General features: G+C 33.9%; 1 protein-coding gene across 1 annotated transcript; it reads left to right on the top strand.

The window, feature by feature from the left end:
- The first annotated feature begins 1,248 nt into the window (after window positions 1–1,248).
- LOC123225289 (callose synthase 3) lies at window positions 1,249–19,957 on the top strand. Its single transcript, XM_044649219.1, has 43 exons — window positions 1,249–1,470; window positions 1,570–1,818; window positions 4,053–4,153; window positions 5,389–5,513; window positions 5,635–5,728; window positions 5,818–5,928; window positions 6,025–6,141; window positions 6,367–6,459; window positions 6,719–6,810; window positions 7,136–7,262; window positions 7,507–7,644; window positions 7,781–7,857; window positions 7,937–8,027; window positions 8,125–8,247; window positions 8,346–8,463; window positions 8,996–9,330; window positions 9,436–9,488; window positions 9,576–9,636; window positions 10,520–10,601; window positions 10,697–10,746; window positions 10,835–10,921; window positions 11,312–11,446; window positions 11,562–11,656; window positions 11,780–11,864; window positions 11,941–12,101; window positions 12,209–12,332; window positions 12,429–12,529; window positions 12,617–12,740; window positions 12,830–12,981; window positions 13,996–14,105; window positions 14,191–14,328; window positions 14,438–14,506; window positions 14,678–14,864; window positions 15,029–15,182; window positions 16,038–16,157; window positions 16,242–16,360; window positions 16,443–16,526; window positions 17,378–17,490; window positions 17,574–17,803; window positions 17,910–18,707; window positions 18,820–18,870; window positions 19,131–19,316; window positions 19,464–19,957. Exons 2-43 carry the CDS (start codon window positions 1,617–1,619, stop codon window positions 19,713–19,715), a joined length of 5,865 nt encoding a protein of 1,954 aa, XP_044505154.1. The 5' UTR covers window positions 1,249–1,470; window positions 1,570–1,616; the 3' UTR covers window positions 19,716–19,957.
- The last annotated feature ends 3,317 nt before the right edge of the window (window positions 19,958–23,274 follow it).

The following is a 23,274-nucleotide window of genomic DNA, read 5'->3' as shown; positions in this document are numbered from 1 at the left end:
TAATTTAGATATTTAAAATGTTATATATTAATTTTTGTTAATTTAAGGTTATATAATAATTTTAAAAAATAAAATAGTTCGGATAAAATAATAATTTTATTTTTAATGCTATTATTTTATTTAGATAAAAAATTGTTATTTATATTTGATTTTTCGATAAAAAATATTATTTATATTGATTAAAAGTTTAAAAAGGCTTTACGGTTAAACTTTAAGTGGAAAAATGTAATTAGTTCTTTGCTAAATTATATTAGAATGAGCTTCACATAAGAGCACAAAACTTTTCATAAAGCTGACAATTTCTAATTTAGGAAAAAAAAATTTTATAAAAAAATATTGATAGTATAATTTAGAGAATATATAGACAAATAATTAAATGAATAGTCAAAATAAAAAATTAAAAAGAATAGATGTCTTTCACATCCAATTTTATCAATGAATAATCCTTTAGTTTGCAAATAGCAAGTGAAAAAAAGCATACTTCTCTATTAAGAAAGCATATTCATAAAATAGGTGAAAAATGAAGGAATAATGATCAGCATTCAAAATTTTTTTGTTAGCGAAATCTCTTTCTACGGGGAATATAAAAAGTCACTTACGATACTATTCTTCTCTCATTGTTACCACACTTGTGTCTTTGCTAATAATTAAAAATAAATCTGTTGTTTTTTGTTTAGATTTGTTATTGATGAACTCTGTTTTAGTTGAATTTTTTACCAATTTTGAAATATCTCATTTTTTGCATGAGTCTCTAAGAACATTTAAATTTGTCAACTTTCCTTAGGTGTTTTATAACAATTAAAAAAAAAAGGAGAACAAAGAAATAAAGAAAAAATTTATTAATTAAGAAAAAAATATATTTTTTATTAAAGATGAAAGTTATATTAACTATAATATATATTACACAAAGTGGCTAAAATATTATTACATGGTTAACGTATAACTTTCATGAATTAGTGTGAAAATAAAAATTTCAAATCCTAAACAGGAGAAATCCTTGTTTTATCTAAGCTTAGAAGGAAAATAATCATTTTACTCAAATGTTTTTAATGATTCTTTCACTTCACCAGTGTTAAAAACTTGTCTCTTGGAATTTAATTTATTTTTGTTGATTCAAATAAGACGTTGAGTGGTAATCTTGTTAATTTTAAGAACTTTCAGTCGCTTTTTGAACAAATGACACCAGTCTTTTTTCTCTCAGCAAATTGAAAAGTCTGTCTTTTAAATTATTTTATTTCCCTTCATCTTTACTCTTTGTTACTCTCTCTCTGTTGCTTTCTTCCTGGGCAGCTTCATTTCTTAGCACTCTCTCTCTCTCTCTCTCTTTCTCTCTTCGCATTTCCTGTAACCGCCTCTTTCTCTTGCTGTGTTAGCATATTTCTTCTTCGTCTCACTTTCTATTTCTGTTTTTGTTTTCGTTGCTTGCGGATGTCCGATTTAGTAGCCTGAAGCTCTTCCTCTTCATCATCTGTAACTTACTTACATTTTTTATTTTATTTTTAATTTTTAATCTCTGTTTATTACTTGTTTTCTTGATTTTTGTTAAGCGTGTTGGTTTGAATATGGCAGGAAAGAGAGCGTGTTTGAACACAGAGGGTTTGGTAGTAGAAGGAAAGATGTTGTCGAGAGGAGGAGGAGGAGCCGGCTCCTCCGATCAGCCTCCGCATCTGAGGCGACTCCCGCGGACGCAGACGGCTGGGAATCTCGGTGAGACAATGTTTGATAGTGAGGTGGTGCCGTCTTCGCTTGTTGATATTGCGCCGATTCTCCGTGTGGCTAATGAAGTTGAACCGAGTAACCCAAGAGTTGCTTATCTCTGTAAGTTCTTGTTGTGATGGATTAATCAGATCGTATTTTTTGCTAGCAGAAGTAATTTCAACCTTTATTTTTGTTTATGCCAATATATCTTGAGCATGTCTGTGTATTAATCATGTTGTGTGAGCACAAAAAAGTTTTAAGGCTTATAAAAATGTAACAAGGATCAAACTCAACCTAAATGTGGACAGATCAGAATGCTGATACAAGTAAATATGATAAGTAACCATGCATGCGAGGCATAAGCAAGTATGCACAAGTTCGGTATTTAAGCTCCGATGCTATGTATACTGGTGCATGTGGTGCGAGTTTCTCTTTGGCTGCGCTGTGCTTTTTTAAGCTGGTGTTGATTCGTGAGGGGGGCTAGAAGTGCAAGTGACTGAATATTTGTGTTTCTTGACTGTCATTATGGTTTTTCTTTCCATGATCACACTACAATGTTGGAGTTGGATATCAATCAATTCCTGGTGTTATTTGTTGAGATTCCTGAAAGTAGGAAATGCACTTTGGAATTGTTCTTCAAAGTTCTTCTCTCTTATGTTATGAAGCTTAAGTTGGAGTTAATTTACCATTCTTTTGGGAAATAAACTGTTGTGCGTCTGTTGCAGTGCATCTGACATGAGGGCATCATGTCCTAACAAAATGATGAATTTTCGGCTCATCTAAACAAAAGAAATCTAAACCATCTGAAAACACTATAGATTTATTGTACCAAAAATCATTTTGCAGATCTTTGAAGTAATTTAATATGTTAAGTCTTGTCTTTTGCCTTGAAATATTTTTGGGTGACCTTTCAAAATGATGAATTCTCAGGCTGTGGTAATCCAAGAAAGCTAAACCATTTTAAAATGTGGTTTATTTTAGATAACCTTTTGTGAAAATGGTTGTAATTGCCACCTATAAATGGATAATGATCAACACAAATTTGAGAGGTATTGACATCTAACTCTGGAAACTACACATTATTTTTAATTATTGTGGTTTTAAAATGTTGTTAATGCCAACAATTCCACATTGAACAAAGTTTGAGGGCTGTTGGTCAATATAAACCCAATGTCTCCTTCTCCCACGTGAGGTGTCTTTTGAGGCAAAACCATGAAATCAACCAAGGTCAAAATAGACAATACCTCGTGATTTTAAGTGGCTTGTTATGTGCAAATTGAAACACCATTAACAATGGCTGCATATGAGGGGAAGATATTGGGTGCTCTCCTCAAGCCCCTTGAGTAAGGGGCTAGGTTTATGCAAAAAATACCACATTGAATAGGTATTGAGAGCTTTGGGTCAATATAAACAAAATGTCTCTCTCTCCTTTATGAGTAACCTTTTAAGGGCAAAACTGTGAGGCCAATGAAGGCCAAAGTGGACAATACCTCGCAACTTTAGGTGCTTTGTTATGTGCGAGTTAAGATGACAACAACAGATGTAAATGAAATTTTTGGCTATTACCTTTTGCAATTATTGGTACCTTTATTGTAACTAAGCCTATTTTGACTTGTATGTTGTGGGTAATTCTTGAAAATGTTCCTTTGTGTTGATTAACTTCAAAACACAATAAAAGAATGCCAATTTTCGCATTCACTTGATAAAGCCATGGACTAGTGATTAGGGTTGGAGTCGAGCTTTGCTTGAAGGTTGCCAAAGGTATAAATAGTGTTGCCGTTGAAGTAAATAATGTTACCGAAAATACAAATGAGTTGAACTCAAGTTGAGTTCGAGTTCAACTCATTCAAGCTTAGCTCGAGGTTGGCTCATTCAACTGGAACAATGGATTTGAGCCGAGCTGTCTCAACTCGAATCCACTCTTGCTAATAATTCTATTGCTCATGAGGGAGTGTGTTACAACTTAGTATTGTTGGTATTTGCATTTTAGTTTAAACTTTTAGGATTGTCAATGTTACTCTTGACTTAAGTATGGCCTTACTTTAATGGTATTCTATTCAAAAGACTTACATGCTCTCATTGTGAAGGTTTTTCCTGGACTCTTATGAATTTTTGTGTGTTTATGGGTAATAATAGGCTTCCTTTATTTTTCTCAAGATAGTGAGAACAAATCTTTCACTAGAGTCATGACTATCTGTCTTTTTTACTTTCTGCATGTATTCCCATGCTTATTTTGTTTGTTTTAAATTTCATTTTCATTCTGTTGCTTCTTATTTAAAATATCATTGTGGCACAATTCTTTTCTTATTTGCATTTCTGTCAGTGTGATTCATATGTTCTGGTTTTGAATGTAGGCCGCTTTTATGCCTTTGAGAAAGCTCATAGATTGGATCCCACTTCAAGTGGACGAGGTGTTCGCCAATTTAAAACGGCCCTCCTTCAGCGCCTTGAAAGAGTGAGTGTTATGATTTTTTTCCCCTTTTCTAAGAAATTGGAGTGCATTAGTTTTAGGAAAAAGTTAGCTCTGAATTAAGTGATAACCATCCTTGTTTTCATTTTTTATTTTTTAATATTTGCCTTCTTTCTAATGGAAGTTGTCACATCTACACTTAAGTTCACAATTTTTGTCTGTTAACTATTCATGTGGTTGTATTTGAGAACTGGAATAGGCTGAGTTGTGCCATTACAAGGAAGTAACTGACCAAGGAAATCCCCCTTTTTGCCTTTATCTGTGAAGGAACTTTGGATATGCTTAGTTTATGTCCATTTTCTGAAGTTTTCTATCTTTTTTTTTTTTTTGGGTTTAAACTTACAAGAAATGGTCCATGAGAATGTCATTTATTGTATTATCCAATTTTTATTGGGCTCAAAGTTTCATCGTATATGGGATGTAAACAAGTTGCTTATGGTTCTGAGTAATTTGTCAACAGAAATGTCCTGTGATCAAAATGAAACAGCTGTGTAAAAAATATGACATAAAGTGAAATTAAACTGGAAGGGTTTGTTTGTATTTTACATGAATATTGTGTTTGAAAATGTATATAAAACTGAGTTTGGTGCTGCATATGTCGAATGGTAACAAAAATGTTCGATGAAGAAAAATGAGTAACTATGTCTTTATTACGTAAGGCTAGCAAACCTTTTTTGTGCTTGTTGTTGAAGAAACTGAAGGTCAGATATTCAGAGTGTATTGACTAGTTAACCTCAAAGGTTGGACTCTGGGCCACCCAGTTGGGATATTTATATGCAATGATTTTTCTGGCTTCCAAAGTTATAGTGTTTTGAAGTGGCTCCCAATTTTAAAGTCAGTGATCATACAGGAAAGGTTGAGGAATTTTAGGGTTAAAAAAAGTATATTTTGAAACTGGTTTTTTAATGATGTCTGGTTGACATATTTTAACAAGCCATTACCTGCAAGTTGTGCCAGAGGCATTGCTCTTCATAATATTCCAGGTGCTTGTAGAACAGTTTTGGAATTTGTTTGTAAGCAAGGTTTGATTTGGGTGAATCCACTCAAGACAATTAATATGCCACTTTCAATCCTATGTGCTGAAACAAAGCCTTACGTGGTATCCACAAGTAGCTTGACTAGCACTTATCACCATCTTTCGCTTTATAAGTGTATTTCTTCTTGTAGTAGTGGTGTTTATTTCTTGATGGCATTTCTTACTTTTTTTATTTTGTCTGCAGGAAAATGATCCAACATTACTGGGAAGGGGGAAAAAAAGTGATGCGCGTGAAATGCAGAGTTTTTATCAACATTATTACAAAAAATATATACAAGCGTTGCAAAATGCTGCTGATAAAGCTGACCGGTGAGTTTTAGGGCTGATAAATCATTCTTTACCTATGATATGTGATACATTCTTCTTGGTGATATGATTTGGAAGTGCTATTTGTTGTACTGATAACCTTTTTTTTCCAATTAAAATCCAGTGCACAGCTTACTAAGGCATACCAAACTGCTAATGTTCTTTTTGAGGTTTTAAAGGCTGTCAATTTGACAGAGTCTATGGAAGTTGATCGTGAGGTGATGTGACATGTGACTTTGTGTGCATTCAAGAACATGCTTATATTCCACTTGAAAGACTGATGGAACTGTGGTTATCATTTGTACAGATTTTAGAAGCGCAAGACGAAGTTGCTGAAAAGACTCAGATTTGTGTTCCTTACAATATACTTCCTCTGGATCCTGATAGTGCGAATCAGGCTATCATGAAATATCCTGAGGTTTAATTCAAACTTTTTCCTTGTCTGGTCCTCCACATTTGGCTTTACATATATGTATTTTTTGCTACACCATTATCTTTATATCATCATTTGCAGATTCAAGCAGCAGTTGTTGCCCTCCGAAACACTAGGGGTCTTCCATGGCCCAAGGACCACAATAAAAAGAAAGATGAAGACATTTTAGATTGGCTTCAGGAAATGTTTGGATTTCAGGTGAAATAAATACAAATTTCTTGTTTATCTTCTCCTTTTTTGGAAATATTTGTGGAAAAACGAAAAGATAAAAATGGTGGAGTGAATGAGACAAAATTATTTCTTTTGTCAATGAATTGTGGTCTTGTAATGTTGTAATTGGAGTCTTTTAATTATATATCTGGAAGAAACAGTTCCTTCTGTTTTCTTAAACCATTCTCATTTGTTAGTTTCATAATTGTACAGAAGGATAATGTGGCTAATCAAAGGGAGCACCTCATCTTATTACTTGCAAATGTCCACATACGGCAGTTTCCAAAGTCTGATGGACAACCCAAGGTTTTTCCTTTACCCTAATAAAGTCTCTTAGGGAATGTACTTTGTTTTTTTTTAACAGTCCACTATCTAGCAGTGGATGGTGGTCAGATCATTATTGCTCTCATCTTGACTACAATATGATTTTGTGTTTTTGGTTCATAGTTAAAAATCTCTCTAAATTATATGGACATTCAAGCATTCGCAATTTTCTAGGTGCCTTCTTGCAAAATTATTTATTACTTTCTATCTCTATCTGATAAGATTCATTTTATATTTTTAGTTGGACGATCGAGCGCTGACAGATGTGATGAAGAAACTTTTCAAGAACTACAAGAAATGGTGCAAATACTTGGATCGGAAAAGTAGTCTTTGGTAAGGCTACTGAAGCAGTTATAGGATTCTTTTATGTATGCTTCATAGTGGCTTTATTTTTCATCTTCTAGTTATATTTTTGAGACATATAAAAATCACAGGTAAATTATTTTTTCACCTGAATAGTAGTTCTATATGGTGATGATAAAATGAATTGGATATGGTTTTCAAAACCAATAGGAGTTCTTGGCAGGGAAAAAGAAATGAATGAGAAATAAGAGTGTGCAATTAAAGCCTTGTTGGAGTTTAGCATGGATTCAGAGGAAAAAGTTATATATATATGTGTGTGTTTTGCTGTTTTAATTTGTTGCTTCAATTTCTTCAGGTTACCAACCATACAGCAGGAGGTGCAACAGCGTAAATTACTCTATATGGGTCTCTATCTTCTAATTTGGGGGGAGGCTGCAAATTTGCGATTCATGCCGGAATGCCTTTGTTATATTTATCATCATGTATGTTTTATAATATTCTCATCTTATATTGCATCTGTTTCTATATGGAAAAATGGTAATATTCAACAATAGCTATTATAAGCTTATATGTATATTAAAATGACCACATCCATTTACCATTTTCTTTGTGTGGTAATTTTGTTTCATTCTTCACCCATGGATTTGTCATCTTCAATAAAATGCTTTCATGAAAATAATCTGCTCTATTTTAATGATAATTGCTTTTGTGCTCTGCTTATTGTAGATGGCATTTGAATTGTATGGTATACTTGCTGGAAATATCAGTCCCATGACAGGAGAGAATGTGAAGCCAGCCTATGGAGGCGATGAAGAAGCTTTCTTGAGGAAAGTTGTTACGCCTATATATGAAGTGATTGCAAAGGTATGCAAGCTACACGATATCTCAGAAATGGTCAATAAGTTTCTGAGTGTTGTATTTCCTTTTCAGTTCACTCTCTCTTTTGTATTTCCTATTGCATTGATATTAAAAAAATAATTATGATTGGATTTCTTGACAGGAAGCTGAACGGAGCCAAAAAGGAAAATCAAAACATTCTCAATGGAGGAATTATGATGATTTAAATGAATACTTCTGGTATTAGATTTTTTTTTCCACTCATCCCCGTCATCAAACATTCTTTTGTGTATAAAATTCACTGTGTTTTTAATTACAGGTCTGTTGACTGTTTCCGGCTAGGTTGGCCAATGCGTGCAGATGCTGATTTCTTTTGTCTTCCCATCGAGCAGCTCCGTGATAAAATCGGGGTAAGCTATGCTTGCTACTCACTGTTTTCCTTTCTCTTTCCTGGAGTTATTCTGATCCATGAAGCCTTAGCATGTGATTGATTGTATTGTTATTCAGGAGAACAAGCCTGCTCATAGAGATCGATGGATGGGGAAAGTTAATTTTGTGGAGATTCGTTCATACTGGCATGTTTTCAGAAGCTTTGATCGAATGTGGAGTTTCTTTATTCTTTGCTTACAGGTAACTCTACCCTTCTGCCTTTTATTTAGTTTTCCTATATATTTCTTTCATGTGTTAAATCTTACAACTTTCATGATGGTGATTGTGCTTCATGAAAGGCTATGATTATTGTTGCTTGGAATGGTTCTGGCCAACTAAATGGAGTATTTGATGGTGAAGTATTCAAGAAAGTATTAAGTGTCTTTATAACTGCTGCAATACTAAAGCTTGGGCAAGGTAGGCGTATGCATTAGTTCTTTGTTCAGCATCTTTTGAATTTTTATCTGGATTTTGCCCTGATTTGTTCTTGGAGGATTGGCATATCAACCTTCTTCCTAAGTAGAATTAGTTCTAAACCAATATATTAACACAGCTCTGTAAAGTTATTCAAGTAAAATATACTCCAATTGTTGCTCAGAAAAGAACATGCTTATGTGGAGGTAGACTTTATTCTATTGATGCATTAATAAGTAAAATCTCCTAAAATTTCCTGTACTAAGCTATAATTAGTTGACATTGCATTTTCATTACATTTAACATGTCATGTCAATTAAGGTGTGATGTTTTGTTGTACTAGCGATTGTAGTAATTATTTTCACATTCTATTTTGCTTTGCAATTCTGTTGCCTTATTAGATCTCATGTTATAGTTAATTTCATAATTAAACTGGAAGATATTTGTATTGAGTTGAAAGGTGCTGTTTTTTATTATACTGGATCTCTACTTACTGAAAGCTTTCATGTGATTATGTCTATTCTATGTTATGCAGCTGTCCTTGATGTAGTTCTTAGTTGGAAAGCGCAACGGAGCATGTCATTCCATGTTAAGCTGAGATACATCTTAAAAGTTGTTTCAGCTGCTGCCTGGGTGATTGTACTACCAGTCACTTATGCTTATACGTGGGAGAATCCTCCAGGGTTTGCCCAAACCATCAAAAGTTGGTTCGGCAATAGTACAAATTCACCCTCGTTGTTTATTTTGGCGGTTGTTATTTATTTGTCTCCGAATATGCTGGCTGCTGTTTTGTTTCTTTTCCCTTTCATTCGTCGATTCCTGGAGAGATCTAATTATAGGATTATAATGCTCATGATGTGGTGGTCACAGGTTTGTAGATTGTTCTTTACTTTTTCTTTATGCAGTTAAGACTTCAATGAAGTTTGCATCTTCTGTTTGATTTATAAGTAGGCCTCTGTTTCTTTCACCTTGCAGCCTCGGCTGTACGTCGGGAGGGGAATGCATGAAAGCACATTTTCTCTCTTCAAGTAAGGTTCACTGTTCATATTTTGGTTTTGCTTGGATATGCTTATTTACAGTATTTGATGTCTGTTTTTTGTTGTCTTGAATGTTAGGTATACATTGTTCTGGGTTCTTCTAATAATTACGAAGTTGGCGTTTAGTTACTATATTGAGGTTTGTCTCTTATTGGTCATTGGTACCTTTACATTATTCTGCTTGAAACCATTCTGTATATAAATGCTGGCAAAGACAATATGCAGATCAAAGATGCAAATGACAAAGATAGTGATAAATCTGTTAACCTAGGCTGCCTCTTAATAGTTTGTTCTTGCATTGTGTTCATTTGATTTTTATAGAACTTGGTGTATTATTATTACTATTTTCTTTTCTGATTTAGAAAACTATAGACAATGCTTTTAATATATAGGAGAACTATAAAGTGAACAGGAAATCACTATGGAGGACTAGCATGAGAAAGTGAAAAAAGAAAGTTATATAGAAAATGTGACTGAGCTTTGAAAAAATTGAGCCAAACAAAAAGCTGGCTGAAACAGAGTCAAATTATTCGAGTTGGCAAGAAATAGAGGGATTGTCAATCATGATGGTGAAATTTGCTGGAGAAAAATTCCAACTTCCCACCTCCACTGCAAACTCATTAATATGAACATTATGAGCTATATCTAAGAGTTCTGGAAGGTTGTGGATTTGACATAAACTGGAGGAAACACTTCACACAAAGGATTACCAGAAGCCAATTGTCTTCCTGAAAGTTGATCACTTCCGATTTAGTATGAGAGAATCAGAGTTGTCCTTGAGAACAGATATCCTAGTGCTTCAAGAATATCCAACTTAAACCAAACCATAATATGAAGGCTATATTTAACCATATTCTCTTTTAAGAGGGAAGTTTTAAAAGTCAGTAACTAGGAAAGCTGGGTTCTTCTTTTCCCACACAAATCGCTAGAAGAATATACCTGTAACTAGATCACTTACTGTACTAAATTTAATTGGTCAAGACAGTTTTTGTGCTTCTTTAACAATCCTGTTTTGGTTGCAGATAAAACCTTTAGTGGGACCAACAAAGCAGATCATGAGCATTCAGATAACTAATTTCCAGTGGCATGAATTCTTTCCTCGTGGTAATGTGTATGATGATGTATCATGTTTTTGTTATATCATTCATCTAGAAGAATAAAAGAAGTGAATGTTTATAATTTGCTTGTTTTCTTGGCAGCTAAGAACAATATTGGTGTTGTAATTGCTCTCTGGGCTCCGATTATTCTTGTGAGTCATGCCTTTCTGCTTCTTTGCTAATCCATATATTTGTTTCATTATGCTGATATAATGCTAATTCTACCAATATTTTTTCTAGGTCTATTTTATGGATGCCCAGATCTGGTATGCCATATTCTCTACTTTATTTGGAGGCATTTATGGTGCATTTCGTCGCCTTGGAGAGGTTTGTGAAACTTATTTCATTTTCTGAATTCTAAATTAAGTTCTGCATTCATTTTTTCATTCATCTCCATTTCTGTGTTTTTCCCTGCATTAATGAACAAACTTTACTTTACTTTGTCACACACAAAGCTTTGTTGTGATGGTTAGAAATCAATGATGTATCAGTTTGTTCAGGGAGGTTAAATTTAATGCTCTTTGCCTTACACATGATAAATATGAAATTAACTTTGCAATTTTGCATTGGTAATATCATAGAATTTCTTGTTTCATTGTCTTTCAATCCAGAGTTCTACCTCTATATTAGAATACAAGATTATTTAAATTAAAATAAGAAGATTAGTTTTATCTTCTTACTGTCTTAGTTACTCTTAACTTATTGTTTACATTTCAGATTCGAACACTAGGAATGCTAAGATCTCGTTTTGAATCATTGCCTGGTGCTTTTAATGCCTGTTTAATCCCTGAGGAGAGGAGTGAACCTAAAAAGAAAGGATTGAGGGCCACTTTCTCCCGCAACTTTGCTCAGGTTCTAGTTGCCAGACATCTTTTGAAGGATTCATGTTTTTATATTTTTATTGTGTAAAAATCTTGAAATATGTTCATTTTGTATACTGCAAATTATCATATGTTTGTTGTTTCAGATCCCTTCAAACAAAGAGATCGAAGCTGCTAGATTTGCTCAGTTGTGGAACAAAATAATCAGTAGTTTCAGAGAGGAAGATCTTATAAGCAATAGGTATGTGTTGTGGCTTTATAGAATATATCACTGGCAATACCAGAAAATGAGAATTCATCTACTTGTTTTTATGTTCTGTTTGTGCCTTGTCTTAGTGGAGCTTGGTTCTTTTACCAATTTCAGGGAAATGGACTTGCTGCTTGTCCCATATTGGGCTGACCGTGAATTGGACCTTATTCGGTGGCCTCCATTTCTGCTTGCAAGCAAGGTTTGATTCACTTTGCTTTACTGGTAAATATTCAGAACCTGCCTGTCAGAACTTAACAATTCCTTTTTCTGTGTAGATCCCAATAGCATTAGATATGGCCAAGGATAGTAATGGTAAAGATCGAGAGCTGAAGAAGAGAATTGAGACTGATCCTTACATGCCCTGTGCTGTTAAGGAATGCTATGCTTCGTTTAGGAACATCATTATGTTCTTGGTTAAAGGGGACCGTGAGAAAAGGTTAGTTCTGATGCAATTTACTTTGCCACAATTCTATCTGGCTATAATAATGTAAGGTCAAGTCCAGCATTTTCTAACATAACTGGTTTTCTTGTGATGGTATTCAGGGTTATAGAGGACATATTTGGTGAATTCGAAAAACGTATAGAAGAGGGTACATTAATTCAGGAATGCAAGATGAGTGCCCTTCCTGTCCTCTATGAACACTTTGTGAAGCTGATCAAATATTTGGTAAATTCACAATATATTGTAGCATTGTAATTCTTTTAATTTCAGTTCAGCTGTGCCTGATGGTCATTCCTAAATGATTCATTTTGGTTTTTGCAGTTAGATAATAGACAAGAGGATAAGGATCAAGTCGTAATTTGTTTCCAGGACATGCTGGAAGTGGTATCAAGAGATATAATGATGGAGGATCAGATATCCAGGTGTGACATCTAGATGTGATAATCTCCCTCCAACTGCATGTCCGCTGCAACTTCTTTTTTTTAATGTATTAGTTATTTTTTGAATAGTTTGGTAGATTCGATCCATGGTGGATATGGACACGAAGAGGAGGGTCCTCAATATCAATTATTTGCATCTGAAGGAGCCATCACATTCCCTTTAAACCCAGTTACAGAAGCTTGGACAGAGAAGGTGGGGTTAATAATCCTATAATTTCATATATGGGATAATGCATCTGCTTTTTGGTACCTTTAATCTCTTAAACCATTTGTTTATTTCAGATCAAACGGCTTTATCTGTTGCTTACTACAAAGGAATCAGCTATGGATGTACCTTCCAACTTAGAAGCTAGGCGGCGTATATCTTTTTTCTCAAATTCACTGTTTATGGACATGCCTTCTGCACCTAAAGTTCGCAACATGCTTTCTTTCTCGTAAGCATTCTTGCTAATTCATTTTTCTATGGTTTTGCATTTGTGTTCAAATTGGTTATATATCTGGAGTAATCAAACAAATCCAATGGAGTCCTTTTTTGTTATATTATGCAATAGATCTGAGGATTGTCTGTGAATTACTTGCTCTTCATGTTGCACACTGCAAGTTCTTATGTTATAGCTATATGTATTAGTCAGTAATAATCCATCTTTTATTACAATCAAAACAATTTTTTTATATTCTTACTTACATTTCTAAATCCTCACAATCAGATTTTCTTTCTGATAAGGTTCCCATGAGCAGAGCATATATTAAGGCTTTTTGAATATGGGGATTGATTGTACTTCTGAGCATATAGTAAGGCTGTAATGAAACAACTTCTAAATGAGTAGATCTTACAAAATGAGGGCTGGCTGCCAGGTGGGGTTATTTTTATGGGTACTGTACTTAGCTATAAAGATTGTGGGAAGCATGTCTAAAAACTTATAAAGTTATAATACACTATTCTTATAAAAAAAATATAATTTAAAGATATTTTATACTGAACTTTCTGTGATGTTTTATCATGTGCTGTGTGTTTAGAAAGCTCTATTTTTAATTAGAGTATCATTTGTAAATTATTGTAAATTGCTACAACCTTTTGACCATGACAATTGAAATCCAGGGGATCTTCAGTTTTTCTTTTTCTTTTTTTTTTTTTTTTCCCAATGTCCAATTAAAGTGAATGGGAAATTTGAAAACTTTTTGTAATAACTTATATTGTTGCCATATGTTGACGAATTTCAATGTCATTTTAGTATTGCTTAATGTTGTATTACCATCTGATCATATTAGAATGTAGCTGCTTGAAACATATCTTGTGAACTATACAATAGACAGTTAATACCAAGATTTTATTGAGAAAAATTCATAGTATAGTTTGATCATAAGGTGAAAAGATCTTCACTAGTTAGTTATGTGCTGCAGTTGAATTTATTAGTTCATGCTTTTCTCAAGCGTCACTTTTCTTCTAGTGTTTTAACTCCATACTACACGGAGGAGGTCCTCTTCTCTTTGAAAGAGTTAGAATCGCCAAATGAAGATGGTGTTTCAATTCTCTTTTATTTGCAAAAGATTTTTCCAGGTTTATCCTTTGCTCCTATTATTATTTACAATATTGGTTTCCTTAGAAAATTTCTCCCATTGTTCTAATCACTTTTTGGTTATAGATGAATGGAAAAACTTTCTTGAGCGAGTGAAATGCCTTAGTGAAGAAGAACTTAAAGGATCTGATGAACGATCTGATGAACTAGAAGAAGAGCTCCGCCTCTGGGCATCATATAGAGGCCAAACTTTAACAAGAACTGGTATTTAATCAGCCCCTCTGTGTGGATCTGTATTACACTAGGTTATAATTCCCTACATTGTTGTCCCTTGTCTTACATCAATTGACTGATTCTTTGTTATGAATTAAAGTGAGAGGTATAATGTACTATCGGAAAGCTTTGGAACTGCAGGCTTTTCTTGATATGGCCCAACATGAAGGTAAATATTGCATGTTAGAAATAGCAGTGCATTTGATTATTTGCTGCTCATCCGTAATACTTGATTCTGTCCATATTTGTTTACCTACAGATGCTCTTTCTCTATGAAATAATTGTATATTATCATGTGGTTGATTCTTGCATTACTTGGTCTGGATATTATACCTTGTAGATTTGATGGAAGGCTATAAGGCAATTGAATTAAATGTGGATGATAACAAGGGGGAAAGATCATTGGTGACACAGTGTCAAGCCGTTCCTGATATGAAATTCACGTATGTTGTCTCATGCCAACAATATGGTATTCACAAGCGATCTGGTGATCATCGTGCACAGGACATTTTGAGGCTGATGACAAAGTACGTGTGCATTTAATTTCTTGTTGAATCACTAATTGTAGTTAATTTGTACTGATCAGTACGTTTTGAATTAGGAGACTATGGGGCTCATCATAACAAGTCTGAGATTAGTTTATTTTGGAATCAATATTTTAAGTTAACTGATTATTTATCATTCTTGACAGGTATCCCTCACTTCGTGTAGCATTCATTGATGAGGTCGAAAAACCCGGTGAAGACAGATCAAAAAAGATCAACCAGAAGATCTATTACTCAGTTTTGGTGAAGGCTGCACCAAAGTCTATTGATTCTCCTGATCCAATTCAAAGTTTGGACGAGGTAAGCTCAAGTTTATTTGTGTATAGCCATGTCGCAAATTGGCAATGGCTTTTATCAATAGAGAAATCTTTTTCTACAACTAGGTTAGATCATGGGTATGGACATCTGAATCTGTATTGAGGCATTTACTTCCATGTGCAATGGAGGGACTTTCTCTTGTAACTGTTTATTATGCTTATTTCGTATTGTTGACCCTACATTTATATACTTCTTTTCTGCTTTCTGGTTTTACACTGACTTTAAGAATTGGGTTGGAGAATTGTTTCCATGTGCTACAGAGTGATTTTCTCATGTTACTGTTTATAATGCATATTTCATATAGTTGACCCAAAATTGATATACTTCTTTTCTGTTTTATGGTTTTACACTAACTTAAAGGATTGTGTTGGAGAAGTGTTTTTAAAATATTCGAATGAACTCATTTTTTAAAAATTCCTTTTATCAACTTTCTTTGAAGGCAAATATATATATATACCAGAATTCTAAATTAATAAGGCTGTAGTTTTCCGGTTTATATTTTCTCAGGTTGTGAAAATTATCTGGAGTATTAACATTCATATCCAAACCCTGTTCTATGTTATATTTTTTTGCTGGCATTGAATTTTGAAGGGAAGGATCTGAAAGATTTTATTCTCAAGGCAACACTTTGATGGGCTCAGTGGTTTAAAGTATTTAAGCTTGAAATATTTACCAATATGTTAGGAAAATGTATTTTGAATATTTTCCCAAGAAACTCATAAAGTTGTAATTCCTTGATTCTTTATACTTTTGTCAATATCTTATTTTTTGGAATATATTTCTGTGTAAATACTCAGCATCATAACATTTTCAATTCGTTCTTCTTTCCCCCAACAGGAAATTTATCGTATAAGACTTCCTGGACCTGCCATTTTGGGTGAAGGAAAGCCAGAAAATCAAAACCATGCTATTATATTCACCCGTGGAGAGGGGTTGCAAACAATAGATATGAACCAGGTTTGGTACCAGTAATGTATAAAGAAATGTCATGATTGCACCAACTTGTTGTCATGTTCAATTTGCTAATGTTCAATTCTACAGGATAATTACATGGAAGAAGCCTTGAAAATGAGGAATTTGTTGCAAGAATTCCTTAAGAAGCATGATGGTGTGAGGTGTCCAACTATTCTTGGACTTAGAGAGCATATATTTACTGGAAGGTAAAAGGCACTTTGACAACCCTGGATTTTAATTTGCAGTTGTATATAAATTATTTAGTAATTCTTTTGTTGTTTGATGCAGTGTTTCTTCACTTGCTTGGTTCATGTCTAATCAGGAGACCAGTTTTGTGACAATCGGTCAAAGACTTTTAGCCAATCCTCTGAAGTAAGTTATCATGTTTTGAATTCTTTGCTTCAAATCTTCTCCTCTTTTATGTTTCAATTTACCTGAAAAGTTGCAGGAGAAACTAGCTCTTTTTTCTTCTAAAACCATAGCTTATATTATATATTCCTATTATAGAAAAAGAGACCCAAGCTATAAGTTAAGATCCATTGATATAGGCATTCATGGATGTTTTCATGACTTTTTTCATGGGGATGTTATTATGAAAATAATTGTGATGATATTTATTAGTTGGTGAAGTAGAATTTGTGTCTGCACTCTTCACCATGCTGAAGAAAAAAGTGTTGAAATGTTATAACAATCAAAAATATTTGAAGGTACAGTCTTTATATATATTCATACATATCAGCATGTTGAAACGTCAACAAACATGGTCTTACGTTCTTGGTGGGGCTTAAACCTTTTCCCAAGTATGTTGATAACACAATTGGGTTAAACATAATGTAACCAATTGCCTGGATGCTATTACCACAAACCCTAGGATAATACACTTTATTGATTTTCAGAATTAATAAAAGTTCCTAACCACAAACCCTTTGCCATTAGCTGTCTTAGCTTCAAACTTAAAGTTGATTTCATTTTAAGTTTTTGAAGAGGAAAAAGATCTGCAAATAAAAGTTCTTACTTCAGCATTGAGTCTGTGATATTTTGAATGAATGAATGGGTAACTGATGTTATGATCAATCTTTGATGGCTAAAACATTCAATAATATCACAATCAGAGATGACTCTGACCATCTTTGAGATCATCTTTTTCTTAATAAATATTTATTTCTTTTTCTTATATGCATGTTTGGGTTGATTGGCTTATGTCTTTGTTTCTGGCCATTCAGGGTTAGATTCCATTATGGTCATCCAGATGTGTTTGATAGGCTCTTTCACCTTAGTAGAGGAGGTGTCAGTAAAGCATCCAAGGTTATCAATTTGAGTGAAGACATATTTGCTGGTATAAGCTGGTCTCTGAAACATCTCTTTGTTTCCTGGTTTTTGTGGATGTTGGTTACAGTTGTGATTTGGTTGCAACTGCAGGCTTCAATTCAACCCTTCGTGAAGGCAATGTTACCCATCATGAGTACATACAAGTCGGGAAGGGAAGGGATGTCGGCCTGAATCAGATTTCTATGTTTGAGGCTAAGATAGCTAATGGCAATGGGGAGCAGACAATGAGTAGAGATATATACCGGCTTGGACACCGATTCGACTTTTTCCGAATGTTGTCATGCTATTTCACTACCATTGGATTTTACTTCAGTACTCTGGTATATTGCACAATTATTCATTTTTCAACATTTTTGACCCTTGTCAGTGTTTTGTAGTTTTTCTGAATATGTAGACTAATGTGTTTTTATTAATCTTTTTTTACAGATAACTGTGCTCACTGTGTATGTTTTCCTGTATGGCCGCCTCTATCTTGTTCTTAGTGGTCTTGAAGAAGGGTTGAGTACTCAGCCAGCAATTCGAGACAATAAGCCTCTTCAAGTTGCTCTTGCATCTCAATCTATTGTTCAAATAGGATTTTTGATGGCCTTACCTATGTTGATGGAAATTGGCCTGGAAAGGGGTTTCCGGACTGCACTAAGTGAATTTATTCTGATGCAATTGCAATTGGCACCAGTCTTTTTCACATTCTCTCTTGGAACAAAGACTCACTATTACGGAAGGACATTACTTCATGGAGGTGCAAAATATAGGCCTACAGGTCGTGGGTTTGTGGTCTTCCATGCCAAATTTGCAGACAATTACAGGCTTTATTCACGTAGTCACTTTGTCAAGGGTATTGAGATGTTGGTCCTGCTTGTCGTGTACGAAATCTTTGGTCAATCTTATAGAGGTTCTGTCGCTTATATCTTGATCACAATTTCTATGTGGTTTATGGTGGGCACCTGGCTTTTCGCTCCATTCTTATTCAATCCTTCTGGTTTTGAGTGGCAAAAAATTGTTGATGATTGGACTGATTGGAATAAGTGGATAAGCAACCGAGGAGGTATTGGTGTGCCTCCAGAAAAGAGTTGGGAATCATGGTGGGAGGAAGAACAGGAGCATCTTCGTCATTCTGGATTGCGCGGAATCATTGCTGAGATATTGTTAGCTTTAAGATTCTTTATCTATCAGTATGGGCTTGTATATCATCTGAAAATTACAAGGCACACGAAAAGTTTCCTGGTATATTCTTAATGCCAAATTGCTTAGTTTATTTCTTCTTTCAGTTACTCCTTATCTTACAAATTTAAATACCATAACCAACATTTTGCATTGATGTTTTACTTGACCACAGGTCTATGGTATATCATGGCTGGTGATCTTTCTAATATTGTTTGTGATGAAGGTAAGTACCTAGATTCTTCATATAGTTGTATGCATTTGTAGTTGTATCAGATTCATATCTAAAAACATACCAATTTTGGGAAAAAATGTTGGTTCATGAAAGTCACAAAGGTGCTACTGTTACTTTTAGGCAGAATAGAACTCATTTGTTGGAACAAATATTCGTAACTGATTGCCAATAGCTTGCAACTGTAATATGCGTTTGTCACTGCACCTGTTGCCTATTGTGCAATATTTCAAAACTTTTTTTTCTTTGCCCAGACTGTATCTGTTGGAAGGCGAAAATTCAGTGCTAATTTCCAGCTTGTGTTCCGACTTATCAAGGGATTGATATTTTTGACTTTTGTCTCCATTCTGGTCATTTTGATTGCACTTCCACATATGACAGCGCAAGACATCATTGTGTGTATTCTTGCTTTCATGCCCACTGGTTGGGGAATGTTGCTGGTAAGGAATCGTGAATATGTATAAACTTGTATTAACATTAATTATGTAATCCGAAGCGATACCCCGGATATTTTTGCTTAAAAGATTAAGATTCTTATTCATGATGCCAATAATTTTGCCTTCTTTTTTTGTTCCTTGTTTTACCAGATTGCACAAGCATTGAAGCCTCTAGTTCAGCAAGCTGGGTTCTGGGGATCAGTTCGGACACTTGCTCGTGGCTATGAAATTGTTATGGGCTTACTTCTCTTCACCCCAGTTGCATTCTTGGCTTGGTTTCCTTTTGTCTCAGAATTCCAGACCCGTATGCTCTTTAACCAAGCATTCAGCAGAGGTCTGCAGATTTCTCGTATTCTCGGAGGCCAACGGAAGGATCGCTCTTCCAGGAACAAGGATCCATGACTGTAAGTGCAATATTTATATTATCATTTGCTAGTCACGAAAACTTGTTTATTGTTCATATGTATTTCTAGGATGAACTGGGGGTAGCATTTTTGCTAATTAAATTGACTCCCCAAGCCCTGTTAGCAGCCCTAAGGTGTCTTATTAAGACATTCGGATAACATTTCGGAATGTCATCAAATCGTAATTTGTTGATTTATTTTTCTCTTCATTCTGAAATCAAACCAAAAGCATTCATTTTTCCTGGTTTGTGCAACCGATATGAAGCCATAAGAAAAATCATTGAGCCTTGTGTAATGTGGTTACCACCACATTTTTTACTAAATTAGGACGTAAATTTTAGGTCTCTAGATCAATAGACTTTGTTATACATTTGATCAATGTATCTTAGAAAACAAGAATTGACACAAATTAGATGCAATTTTAACCGTTTCAATGCATTGAATAAACTACTCAAAATTATGTTGAAAATAGAAAAAAGATGCTCTTGAACTTACCCTTAGCTGTGTAAGTTGATCCAAGAGTAAAATTATTATATTACTAACAAATAATTTGAGGACTCAGAGCAAGGTCACGTCTTTTCATTGCGTACGCTAGTGATTGTAGAAATATGTAGGGGTGTAAGTGTGCCTAGTGGATCGAAGTGGTGTTTGATTTATTTATTTAAAGGCAGTGCTTGAGCTCTCTACGCTGGTAAGATCTCGGTTTAACGTTAAATTTAAGATAAGATTGGTTTGAGTTCAGGGTTTAAAACTTCTAAAGAATTATTGATATATTATTCAAACATTATTCAAACATTAAGTGTAAGTTTAAGCTCATCTTGAGAGTTGACTCTATCGTCTCTCGAGCTTGGCTTGACATTAGTCCGGCTAAGTTTGGTCCAAATAGGCACAAGATTGAGTCAAAAGTTGTTCGTGAGCTGCTTGGTTTGATTTGCACCCCTAAGAACATGGAGTGGGGATCATATTGCAAACTATAATATGGTTACAAATAAAATTATTAGTACTAATAGGTGAGACTTTTGTTGGATTTTATCATATATGGCAAAATTTTAACTTAAAATTAGAATTTTTTTTAACATAAGTATACTTACAAATATAAAGCCAATATAATTTTTGGCTGTCTGATCTATAAAATTGTTAATAAATTTGAAGATTGAATCGGTCATATTTTAAAAAAGCTAAATTATTGTATATCACTTAGGGATTGTTTGGTTTATAGGGAAGAAATATTATCTTGATAATCTATATTTTATTATTTATATTATCTTATTTGGTTTGTTAATAATAAAATATTACGGTAATTTTCTTTTATCAATAATGGTGTAGTAAATAATATAAGTGATAATTATTTTACCATCTCCATCTTAATTTTATTATAATTTTATTTTTACTTATTAAATTTTTAAAACTAAAATACCTTCATTTTTAATCAATATAATAAGTAATATGAAATATATTTTAAAATAATTATATTTAAAGACATTTAAGTGAAATTATATCTTAGTATTATTTTATTATCTTAAACTAAACACAATAATTATTTATATTTATTTATTTTTATCAAATATAAAATCATTTATACTTAATAATCTTGCAGGTAATCTATCTTCAAGGTAATTTTTTTATTTTAGTATTAAAATATTGGAAAATTATTAAAACTAGGCAAAATTAAAGGGGTCAAAGCGAAATTGTCCAAAAAATTTAGGTTTAAACAAAAATGCCCAGGTTTTGTGAAATGACGAAACTGCCCCTATATATAAAGTCAGGAAATTTTCACTGTACAAGCGATAGAAAATTCCAAAGCTTCCCACCTCCCACGGCGAATGTCATTTCTGCCGATTTTCTTTCTTTCTGGCAACCGCAAATGGCAAATAAGGTTAGTATATCTCCCGTAATCTTTTTTTGATTAAGTTATTGCTGATATTATTGAGATTTGATTGAGAATTTTGGGTTTGAAATTTTAGGGTTTACGGTTTGAATAATGCTTAAAATGTTTCGATTTTTGGTGGTTTTGGTTGAATTGATTGAGGGCTTTTATGTTATACAACGTGTAGATTTGATTTATGTGAAAATCGGAGGTCGAAATGATCAAAATTTGGTCGAAAATGGCTGCCGAATGGATCGGCAGTCTTGCCGTGGGAGCAGCGTTTCCCACGGCAAACGATTTATCCCACGACAACTGCATTGACCATGGGTTTTAGGGGGGGGGGGTAAAGTGGCTTTTTTAAAACATTGGGGTGTCAAGGAAATCCTTAGCTCACGTCGGGTTTTTATGAAATTTTGCACGTTGTCGTGGGAAAAGCGAAATTACGAAACTGCCCCCCATTATTAGTACAACAAAATTTCATTTCCTCCCACGACAACTTGCGTTTTCACTGTGCATTTCAAAGAAAATTCCAAAAGCTTCCCAACTCCCACGTCAATCCCACGGCGAACGTCATTTCCGTCGATTTTCTTGTTTTCCGGCAACCGCAAATGGCAAAGAAGGTTAGTATATCTCCCGTAATCTTGTTTGGATCAAGTTATTGTTGATATTATTGAGATTTGATTGAGAATTTTGGGTTTAAAATTTTAGGGTTTACGGTTGAACAATGTTTAAAATGTTTCGATTTTTGGTTGTTTTGGGTGAATTGATTGAGAGGTTTTATGTTATACAACATGTAGCTTTGATGTATGTGAAAATCGGAGGTCGAAACGACCAAAATTTGGCCGAAAATGGCTGCCAAATGGATCGGCACGGCAAGACGATTTTTCCCACAGTAGCGTATTGGGCATGGTTAGTGGGTTTTTTAAAATGTTGGGGAGCCGAATGAGATTCGTTACAACACAGTGGTTTTTTAGGAAATTTGTCATATAACAGTGGACCTTTTCAATTAAAGAATTTTCATAAAGGGTTAAATTAAGAATTTTCTTATCTACGGTTTCTGATCGTGTAGTTTTCGAATTTTATATCTGTTTTTTCTGTTTTAGGTTTTTCTATATGTATTTTTCAAATTTGAAATTCGAGTTTTCGAATTTTGGTGCTTTTTGACACAACTTACGATGTAACGACGTAATTTCAACTTAATATTTCGATTTTTTCGTTTATAGGATATATCGATTCGTTTTTTTCAATTTTTCAAAAGATTTTTCGGTTAGCTACTTTCATAGGTATTTCAACTGATAGAGTTCGAATTTCAGTTCTGTTTTTTCGAATTTCACAATTTCAGAATATACCGATTCGTATTTTGAAGATTTTCGACCGATTTTTCGATTATCTTCATTTTAAGGTATTTCAACGTATAGAATTCGAATTTCAGTTCCCTTTTTCCAAATTTCACCATTTTAGGATATATCGATTCGTATTTTTACGAGTTTCGAACAATTTTTCGATTATCGTCACTTTAAGGTATTTGAACGTATATAATTCGAATTTCAGTTTCGTTTGTTCGAATTTCACTATTTTAGGATATATCGATTCGTATTTTTTAGATTTCTGAACGATTTTTTGATTATCGTACGGATAAGGTATTCAACGTATAGAATTCGAATTTCAGTTCCTTTTTTTGAGTTTCACC

This window comes from Mangifera indica, chromosome 9 (genome assembly GCF_011075055.1).
Source record: "Mangifera indica cultivar Alphonso chromosome 9, CATAS_Mindica_2.1, whole genome shotgun sequence".
NCBI classification, from domain to species: domain Eukaryota; kingdom Viridiplantae; phylum Streptophyta; class Magnoliopsida; order Sapindales; family Anacardiaceae; genus Mangifera; species Mangifera indica.
The sequence above is the reverse complement of the archived record's forward strand: the minus strand, read 5'-3'. Positions and strand labels throughout refer to the sequence as shown.

What these genes read in the sequence shown, in the direction of transcription:
- LOC123225289 (XM_044649219.1), top strand. Translation starts at nt 1,617, where the DNA reads ATGTTGTCGAGAGGAGGAGGAGGAGCCGGCTCCTCCGATCAGCCTCCG. An exon ending in TATATGAAGTGATTGCAAAG is followed by an intron (nt 7,645 to 7,780) that starts GTATGCAAGCTA and finishes ATTTCTTGACAG; the next exon opens with GAAGCTGAACGGAGCCAAAA. An exon ending in GAAGATCTTATAAGCAATAG is followed by an intron (nt 11,657 to 11,779) that starts GTATGTGTTGTG and finishes TACCAATTTCAG; the next exon opens with GGAAATGGACTTGCTGCTTG.